The following is a 10,146-nucleotide window of genomic DNA, read 5'->3' on the forward strand; positions in this document are numbered from 1 at the left end:
AATATTTTTCTGATATGAAATCATGGTGTGTGATATAATTTTATAAAAAATTACAAATAATTTTTTTCTGTTTTAAAGAATTTTTTGGGTTTTGGTCAAAGTGCCGAAATCGACATTATTTTGGATGGAGTGGAAAATCGTAAAACGGCCGAAATCAAATCAGAAGATGGTAAAAAAGAAAAGCATTATTTGTATTACGATGGAGAAACGGTTTCGGGAACTGTTAACGTAACTCTTAAAAAATCTGGATCTAAATTAGAACACCAGGGTATTAAAATTGAATTTGTCGGTCAAATTGAATTATATTATGACAGAGGGAATCATCATGAATTTACAAATTTGGTTAAAGAATTAGCTCGTCCTGGTGAACTCACTCAAAACACAATGTTTAATTTTGAATTTTTGAATGTAGAAAAACCATTCGAAAGTTACACTGGTTCAAATGTTAGGCTTAGGTAATTTACTCTTTTTTCATTATTTATGGTTTTTTTTACATGGAAAAATGATTGAAAACAATGGCAATATAAATTTTTTCATTGTTTATAGATATTTTTTAAGAGTAACCATTGTTAGAAGATTGTCAGACATAGTTAAAGAATTAGAATTAATAGTTCACACATTGTCTTCATATCCAGAATCAAATTCATCGATTAAAATGGAAGTCGGAATCGAAGATTGTCTTCACATTGAATTCGAATATAATAAATCGAAATACCATTTAAAAGATGTCATAGTTGGAAAAATTTATTTTTTGCTCGTTAGGATTAAAATAAAACACATGGAAATTGCAATAATTAAAAGAGAAACAACTGGTTCGAGTATGTAGTGAAATTTTTTTATAAATAATATAATAATTTATTTTAATTAAAATTTATTTTTTTTTTAAAGGTCCACATTCATTCACTGAAAATGAAACTATAGCCAAATATGAAATTATGGATGGAGCACCTGTTAAAGGAGAATCAATTCCGATTCGAGTATTTTTAGCAGGTTATGATTTGACACCGACAATGAGAGATATTAACAAAAAATTTTCAACAAGATACTATTTAAATTTAGTTTTTTATGGATGAAGAAGACAGAAGATATTTCAAACAACAGGTATTTATTTTAAAAAAATATTTTATTCAACGATGAATAAATAATTACAAATGTTTCTTTTTTTCTTTCTCTCTCTCTCTCTCTCTCTCTACGAATAAAGGAAATAACATTATGGCGTAAGGGAGAAAAAACTAGAAAATTAATACAGGATGCTAATTCGCCGAACATGCCTTCACATTTAGTATCTGGTGAAGCCAGAAAAGATAAGAATTCTCAAAATAATCAAAACTCGAGTGAAAAAAGTGATGGGCCTGTTGAAAATATGACAAGAGAAAGTCCAGTCCTTGAAAATAGCGAATCATCTCAAAACGTGAACGAATCTTCACCACAGTAAAAAAAAATATAAATATATAATTATAAATTTAATGCATTTATATATACATATACAAAAGTAAGTTTTCTTTCCCTTTTTTTTAATTTATTTTAAATTTTCTATCATAATAATCATCATCATCATTATATATTTTCCCTCGACACAAATTTATTTATTTTTTTTTTTTTCAGCATTACAAATCGAATGATTCTATCATCTGAATGCAGTATTCATTTCAAAATAAGAAATAGTTCCCCTCCCCTCTCCCCTCTCCCCCTTCGTCTTTAACAATATGAAATATTACCCAGTGCATAAAAAAAAAAAAAAAAAAAAAAACTTTTTTTATTTTTAAATATTTGTAAAATATTTAAATGGCTCCGCCTCTTCCCTCCCACTTCTCGTCCCACTTCTCGTCCCCCTTCCCTCCCTCTCTTCCTCTGCAACGAATTTCGTCATAGTCACGAAAATTAATTTTTTTTATCAAATCAAATCTCCAATATATATATATATAAAATATAATGAAATTTAATATATTTATATAAATATATACAATCACATATATATACATATACATATATGCATGTATGTATAAGAATGTTTATTATTTATTTTTTATTATCAAGTTGCAAATTATTAAAATCATTATATTATTATTATCATTATTATTATTATTATTATTATTGCATACATTTATTTTTATTATCGATCTGAAATTTAAAAAAAAAAAAAATACAGGAAAAAAAATGAAATAGTTACGATTATTTTGATAGTATTAATCTGTTTATATATATATATATACATAGAAATCTTGTAATTGAATGAAATATATTTTATAAGTAGACCTTATATGTATATGTATATCTTTTACATATATACATCTTCTAAGTGTACGTTTGTTTATTACAACCAAAGAAAACGTTTTTTTTTTTTTTCAAAATTTTGTTTTTTTTTTTTTATATATTATTTTTATAATATATATATATATTATTTATATAATATATATATATACGTACACCCACACATTAATTTCTTTTGGTTATTTTATTTTCTATTCTTTTGATAGTAAAATGATATATATTTAAATATTATTATTATTTTTTTTTTTATTAATTATTATTAATTATAAATGCATTGTAAATGATTTATTATTATAATTATTAATATTATTATTATTACGTTATTATTTTTTTTTTGTTTTCATAAAATTGTTAAAGCATTATTATTATTATTATTATTATAGAAAATAAATGTAAATTTTTATTGTTAGTCTGTAAAGGGAAAAAATTTTTCCTATTTTAATTAATGTCATTGTGAATATTTTTGTAGTGGTGGTGGTCCTGTACTGAATGCAGCTACAAAAACGTTAACTATTGTTATTATAAAAACTCCAACGACTATATAATTATTCATTTTATTTGCATGTCTAAATTTATCTTCTCCTTTTAAATCCAATCTACCTGGAAAGAAAAATTAATTATTATTGATAAGATGTCATATTGTAAAGAAGTAAATGTTTTGTTTTTGTGTATTACCTTTAAAAATGAGACAAATTCCGACGATCATTTGTAAAACCAAACTAATTATAATTAGGGCAATTGCTAAAACATAAGTTTTTGAACTTTGATTATATTCAACAATGAATCTAAGTTGATTAGCATTTGCTGTTATAAGAGCGACATCCATCATGCCCTGTAATATGATATATGACCAAATTTAATTTTAATGATAAAAATGATTAAATACTATTTCGTAATTAAAAATTTCACGTTTAAATTGATAGTTTTATAATTTTATTTAAAAGTAAGTCGAAGAAACACTTATTAAATGATTTTTAAAAAAAAAAAGAAAAAAAAAACTACCTGTGCAACGGTTTTTTTAGCTGCATATAAATTTGATCCTATAAATTTTTCTCTTGATAAATACTCAACGTTTTCAATAACGTTTGAATTTACTTCTTCCATGACTTGAAATGATTAAAACTTTTTTTTTTTTTTTTAAATAAAAATAATACTCTTATAATTTTTTTTTCCGATGGGAAGTAGTGGTAATTATTATATTTTGCGGTTGAATAAAATTTACGCGGCTTTACCGCGTAGTAATTTCCCAAGTGTCGACATAACGTTGATAATTTTGTCGGAAAAATATAAAAATGTCGGTTTTAAAACGAAAACAACCTCCCACGTACGTTAATTATAATGTTAGCCATAAAGAATTTTAGGTTCGTTTCGTTAATTTTAAAATTATCTATTTAAAAAAAATTATTTCGTTTAGAAATGTATTAAAAAAAACATTTTTTTTTTTTTTCACTTTTAGGTATCGGTTAATTAATTCTTCTAATTTATTAAACGTTGTGACGAAAATCACGACGACACACTCAATTCGTTTCGATTCGAATAAAATAAATGATTTTAATGAAAAGGAAAATGCAATTAATAAAAATAAAAAAAGTCATAAAAAATTAAATATAAAATCAAGCTCCGATAGAGATACTTCGAAAGCGAAAGCTAAACTTAAAGAACTACTTGAAAATTCTCTTTCAAATAATGTGTTCGCATCAGAAAATACAAAAACAAATGTTTCTGTACCAAAACCAGTAAGAGATAAAAGAAAAAAATTCACTGGTAACAAATTAAATGTTGCTGCTGAAAATGTTTCAAAAGCATTTGGAAAAAATCATTTGAATATAAAAAATGATTTAATTAATAGGATAAAAACAATTAACTCGAGTATGATATCTTTTTTTTTTTCGGTTGAAATTTTTCATTTCTGTAAAAAATTTTTAATGTGAATTTTAATATTTTAAAAAGTTGAATTTAGGAATGTTATTATTAAGTTTGAAAAAAAGAAAGATTCTCATTCATGAAATGAAATGAAATTTTTTTTTGAAATTCATTTAAGTAATTATATCGAACCATAATCGTTGTTTTTAATTTTAAGGTGTGGGGAATTTGAAAGAAATGCAAAATGATATGGATCCTCTTAATCAAGAAGAAAAAAAAATAACATCTAAAATGTTAAATATATTACAAGATTTAGAAATTTCACAAGAAATAAGTAGTGATGAAAGTTATGATGTGCTAGAGTAAGTTTTTAAAATTTTTCAATATCGAAAAATACTTATTATTAAGAAATCGAAATTAAACGGTTTCGATTTATTTACATTTATTTAAATAATTTTCTTTGTTTAAATTCAAAAACAAAAATAAATTACTCTTTTTTTATCCTGCAATGTTTTTGAAATTTAACAATTTTTTTTTTTTAATTATTTAGAGCTCCTATTTTGGGAATATTTCAACAACCTAAACCAGAAGAAATAAACAACATAGAGATGACATTATGGAATGAATTAGAAAGAGAGGAATTACATTCACTTGCTTTACAACCACCTAGAAATCAATATGAAGAATGGATCGATTGGACAAATCAAGGAAAACTCTGGCATTTTCCAATAGATAATGATCAAGGAATGGAAAGAGAATTTGAAGTACCTTTTACAAAACATGTTTTCTTGCATGAACATTTAGAAGGATGGTGTCCCAGTTCGGGTCCTATTAGAGAATTCATGGATTTGGTTTTAATTGGTTTATCGAAAAATCCCTATTTAAGGTAATGGAATTTTTTATTAACAATATTTAATCAGTCAGATTATTATAAAATTATTATTTTATAATAAAATATTTATTTTATTACAGTGTTAGGGAAAAAAAAGATCACATAAATTGGTTTAAAAATTATTTTGAAAATAAAAAATCTTTGCTAACTGAAATTGGTGCTTTTTCTCAAACGAAATCAAATCGGAAAAAAATTGAATCATCAGAATCGGACAAATAATTTATTAACTAAAAACTAAATATAAATTATTTAATTATATAAATAATATTATTAGTGACACTTTTTAAAAATTAATTTTATTTAGTTCATGTGATTTCCTTAAAAAAAAACTAAAATATCTTCTTTTAAGTTTGATATTTTCAACAAAACATATAATTACTGTAATATTGTATATATTAAATTGATGAATAATTATTCTTTGAAATATGGATTTCTTTTCTTAGCAAGTTGCAACAAATTACTTTCAAATTTATTTTTATCTTTATTACAGTTATTTATATTTACTTTACCCAAATATAAAGTTAATAAATTGAAATCGCTACCAAAATCACCAATCAAAAATAATTCTATCGGATTTGAGGTAACTAAATGAATATTAATTTTAAGTGTGATGCCTTGTGTCAAATCGGTTTCCAAATCAGTCATTTCTACAAAAAATTTTTTATTTTCAAATGAACTCTGTCTAAGTTTCCACAAATCTTTTTTAAAAACATGTTCAGAATTCATTTTTATCAACAATATATTGTTTTCCATTATTAATTCTACCTGATCTTTAAGAGTGTTTGATTGCATTAATTCTTTAAACTGCAAATAATTTGCAGCAAGATCAATTTTTTTGTTAAGCGAATTAATTTTTAAACCTCCATCCATTATTTTCGATAAGATATCATCTAACGATTCAATTTCCTCTTCTGGCTCTTCTTCTTTATTTATCATTATGTAATAATAAAAGTTATTTGTGGTTACGGCAATCAAACCGTCGGCCACTCTAATTAATAACTTAACACCCATTATATTATGTTTTACTTTTAAATTTTTTAAAGTTGCAAAATTTGATTTTTCAAAATTAAAATGAATATTTGTATGATTTATATTAACACCATCCGACCAAACAACACATGATGATTCACTACAATAACATTTTTCTATACAAACCACATTTTTACACACATAATCGATACATTCTGATATGAAATTAAAATTTTCATTATATAAAATGAATAAAAATTTTCCAGTTTCATAACAAAGCAATAAACACTTATTTTTAAAAAAATTAAGCACTGATATTAATTTCATACTCGAAGTGGCAACAGTATAACAATCGTCTTTTCCTGTATGCAAAGAAACTTTTCCGTCGAGCCTGTTGCATATTATTAATGAATTATTGGCATCAGAATTTAATTCATTGCTACTTATATTTTTTAAATAGTAATTTTGAGATAGTGTTGCATTCAGCATATCAAATGTGAAATCTTCGAGAAGATTAAAATTGGTACATGAAAAAATTTGCAAAAACTTTTTCTTATTATGTTCGAATAAACATGCAAAACCATTTTTAGTTGCTGAAACAAATATTAATATTGGATTTTAATTTTTTACAAAACTCTGTCGTGTTAAAAAAGAAATTTACCCTTAATTACCTGTAATATCGAAAACTTTATACTCGTTGAACTTTTTGATTGGTACCCATTCATAAAAGCATTTTTCATCGATTAAATATAAACATTCATCCTTTTCATTTGAAAATTCAAAAGCATTTATCAACTTCCACATTTTATTTTTATCATCGAGTAATACAATTGTATTTTGACATCCATCAATTTTTAAACCTGATTTAATGCTTTTATCTCGAGAAGATACATTGGTGTAGAAATCAATTTTCCTGAAAAATTACAAATTAAATTAAATACAAACACAATATACTAGATATAAGATATTGAATGTACTAATTTTGTAAATATTATTTCAACATGTCAATTATAATACATTAATTATTTACCAATTTTTTTCATTTTTAAGTACTACCATTAAAGATTTTGTCTGATGTTTAATCAATAAACAATTTCTTTCACAATGAATTCCATAATACACTGTAGAAAATAATAAATTGTTAACCTCAGATGTTATTTCATCTAAGATTGGAATGAATTCTATGTCACCCATTGAATTAGAAAAGACATTTAATAAATAATGATAATAAATCTTAAAATTTGTAATAACCTTGAAAATTCCCGCGCAAATTTTTTAACTTTTTTAACGTAAAACTAGAACTCTTCTGCCACTTTGCTTTCTGCTCATAATGTTACGTTGTCATATCAAAACCACTACCGTATTTTGAATTACAGAATTTTAAAATAAATTGTAAATCAAATATTATAAGTTGTTAATTGTAATCGTTTATTTTTCTTAACTTTACGTATATTTTATACTCGTAAATCACAATAGATGAGGTGACATTTAATTTTTGTGTTGATTATTGAAAGTTAATTTTTTATTATTTATCGCAGCTGTTTTTAATTTTATTTAGAAATGGATGTAAGTTTTGACTAAAACTGCTTTAAATATTTAATTTATTATTATATTGAATCAAAGTTAATTAAAATTAATTTTTTTTAATTTTTATTTAAAGGAATCAGAAATCCCTATTGATATTCATACTAGTAAGCTCATGGATTGGCTTATCAGTAGAAGACATGTACCAAAAGATTGGAGCAAAAAAGTTTTAGTTGTAAGAGAAAAAATTAATGAAGCCATAAAAGATATGCCTGAAAATAAAGGAATAACAGATTTGTTAGCTGGTTCATGTAAGTAATACATAATTGCAAAAAAAATTTTTAATAAAATATCTTTTTTTAAAAATTTTTTATAAAATTATTTTAGACATCAATTATTATCACTGTAAAAAAATTATTGATATATTAAAAGAAACTGAAATAAATTCTAAAAATTTATTCGGACAATATACATCCCAGAGAATGAAAGATTGGGTAGAAATAGTTAAATTATATGAAAAGGATAACATTTACCTTGGTGAAGTTGCTAGCTTGTTACAAAGAACTGTGAGCTACGAAGTACCAGCATTAAAAAAACAAATTTCAAAAATTGCTACTCTCCAAACAGTTAGTAAAAAATGTTTAATAATAATTTTTTTTTTATTTACTTTATTCAAAATTAAAAAAATTTTTTTTTACAAATATTTACAGGAGTACGATAAGAAAGAAATAAACTATGAAAAAATGGCCGAAACAATGATGAGAGATTTTAATTCAATGTGCAAATCTCTCGATATAAAAGGAGTTAAAATTAAAAAAGAGCTTATCGAAAAATCAAAACATTTTCCTGATATGTGCCTTGAAATAACAGATGAAATTAAAAAATTAAAAGATCCTGTTAATTTTTATATAAATGTTGTTAAATCATTGTTAAATCCTAATAAAACTCCATTAAAAACTCTTCAATACATTATGGGTGAGGATAAATGAAATTAAAAATTTCAACTCTTTATTTATTTATTTTTAATTTTTAATTTGATTTTTTTAGAAAATGGAAACACAACAGTTTATCAGTGGAAATATAATAAAGTTCCATCATCAATAGAAGCGATTAATCTTGTAGCAAATGATGATGATGATGATGATGAATAAAAATGATGATGTTATCGATTTCGGTTTAGACCCAGAGCCTGACATAGATTTTAATGTTAATGATGATATCGATTGGGGAATTACATCTGCTGATTCTGAAGAAAATAAAAATGTAATTTTATTACATTTTAATAATTTTTTTTACATTGTAATTATATAAACTAAAAAAAAAAAAAAAATTGTTTTTCGTTTTTAGGAACCGGTTGCAGAACTCGGGGATGATGTTGCAAAAGGTGAGGAAGCTTATACACTTTTAGGCCACATAGACACGAGGAATTTAATTTTGAGCGATGTATTGGAATTGGAAACATTTTTAAAGAGTAGAATTTATGAAATGACATCAGAAAAAGATGGTTTAAATTTAACAATGCTTCCTGAATGTTTGCAAGCTCACGATGTTAAAACACTTCAAAACATGCTCGATAAAGTCAATGCGGTTAAACAAAGTTTAACAAATCCCACATCTTTATATTATCTTAACATCATGACCAATGAAAAGTAAGAATTTTTATTAAAGAATACTTTAATTTGTGTTAATTACTTGGTTTTCTTCTGAATTCTTATTAATTACATAATTTCCTTTCATTTGTTTTTTTAGATTTCTAAATCAAATGACTGATAAGTTGAAGCAAAAATTAAATGCTCATGAAAAAATGTTGGCTTCTAAAGAAGCGATAAAAATTCAAAGAGCTGATGCTATTAAAGAAGCTGAATCGATACAGCCAAAAATAAATTTATTGATTAAAAAAGCTAAAGAATTACAAAAATGGATAGAAGATGATATATCGAAAAGATACAAAGGAAGGCCTGTGAATTTAATTGCGGGTGCTAATATATTGTAAATACTAAGTAAATATATGTACAATAATATAAATTTATTTTAAAAAAAAAAAAAAAGGAAAAAAATGCAAAATCTCTGAGAGATTTTTTAAAATTTTAATTTCGAATTCATTTTCACAAACTTTCCATTCTTGCAAAAGAACAATAAAGAATATATTAACCAGTTATTACAAATGAATGAAATACACCAACATATTATTATTATTATTAAAAATAACTTTTAAAACTTTTTTTAATAAATTAAATTTACATTCGAACAATAAAAACTTTTATTTTGCTTAATGTCTGATGATTCGAGTTTTGTTTTTTTTTTTTTTTTTATTATATTTTTGATAAAAAGCCAAATATGACGTCAATATGAAGAAAAACACAAAAAATTATGTATATATTAATAAAATTGATGTGTAAATTTATTTAAATATTTTTTTTTTATCAATCAATATTCTTAAAAACATGGAAGATATGGATTAACATATGGAAGAAGGTTGGATTATTTAATAAGTTTAAATAAACTTATTTATAATTCAACATAATCATCATCATTTATGTATATATATATATATATATTATTGAGGAAAAAAAATATAAATTTAAAAAAACATCACACGTACATGTTTACATAAATAATAATAATAA

The 10,146-nt window shown here is 23.6% G+C and overlaps 5 protein-coding genes across 5 annotated transcripts; 3 read left to right on the forward strand and 2 right to left on the reverse strand.

The window, feature by feature from the left end:
* Nucleotides 1–22: 22 nt before the first annotated feature.
* Nucleotides 23–1,665, forward strand: Phum_PHUM156200 (vacuolar protein sorting 26B-B, putative; the record flags this gene model as incomplete). The annotated part of the gene is made up of 7 exons (XM_002424794.1): nt 23–25; nt 79–455; nt 547–818; nt 889–977; nt 1,060–1,101; nt 1,202–1,411; nt 1,642–1,665. 7 exons carry the CDS (start codon nt 23–25, stop codon nt 1,663–1,665), a joined length of 1,017 nt encoding a protein of 338 aa, XP_002424839.1.
* A 1,054-nt stretch (nt 1,666–2,719) lies between these two features.
* Nucleotides 2,720–3,100, reverse strand: Phum_PHUM156210 (Ninjurin-1, putative; the record flags this gene model as incomplete). Its single annotated transcript, XM_002424795.1, has 2 exons — nt 2,720–2,871; nt 2,947–3,100. The coding sequence occupies 2 exons, from the start codon at nt 3,098–3,100 to the stop codon at nt 2,720–2,722; spliced, it is 306 nt and encodes a 101-aa protein (XP_002424840.1).
* Nucleotides 3,101–3,609: 509 nt separating this feature from the next.
* Phum_PHUM156220 (mitochondrial 28S ribosomal protein S31, putative) lies at nt 3,610–5,024 on the forward strand (the record flags this gene model as incomplete). The annotated part of the gene is made up of 4 exons (XM_002424796.1): nt 3,610–3,632; nt 3,728–4,140; nt 4,352–4,480; nt 4,687–5,024. The coding sequence occupies 4 exons, from the start codon at nt 3,610–3,612 to the stop codon at nt 5,022–5,024; spliced, it is 903 nt and encodes a 300-aa protein (XP_002424841.1).
* Nucleotides 5,025–5,437: 413 nt separating this feature from the next.
* Nucleotides 5,438–7,189, reverse strand: Phum_PHUM156230 (uncharacterized protein; the record flags this gene model as incomplete). The annotated part of the gene is made up of 4 exons (XM_002424797.1): nt 5,438–6,210; nt 6,325–6,588; nt 6,667–6,908; nt 7,026–7,189. The coding sequence occupies 4 exons, from the start codon at nt 7,187–7,189 to the stop codon at nt 5,438–5,440; spliced, it is 1,443 nt and encodes a 480-aa protein (XP_002424842.1).
* Nucleotides 7,190–7,694: 505 nt separating this feature from the next.
* Phum_PHUM156240 (uncharacterized protein) lies at nt 7,695–9,512 on the forward strand (the record flags this gene model as incomplete). The annotated part of the gene is made up of 5 exons (XM_002424798.1): nt 7,695–7,824; nt 7,907–8,145; nt 8,230–8,494; nt 8,880–9,168; nt 9,269–9,512. 5 exons carry the CDS (start codon nt 7,695–7,697, stop codon nt 9,510–9,512), a joined length of 1,167 nt encoding a protein of 388 aa, XP_002424843.1.
* Nucleotides 9,513–10,146: the final 634 nt, after the last annotated feature.

This window comes from Pediculus humanus, genomic scaffold, assembly GCF_000006295.1.
Source record: "Pediculus humanus corporis 1103172107500 genomic scaffold, whole genome shotgun sequence".
In the NCBI taxonomy this organism is placed as follows: domain Eukaryota; kingdom Metazoa; phylum Arthropoda; class Insecta; order Psocodea; family Pediculidae; genus Pediculus; species Pediculus humanus.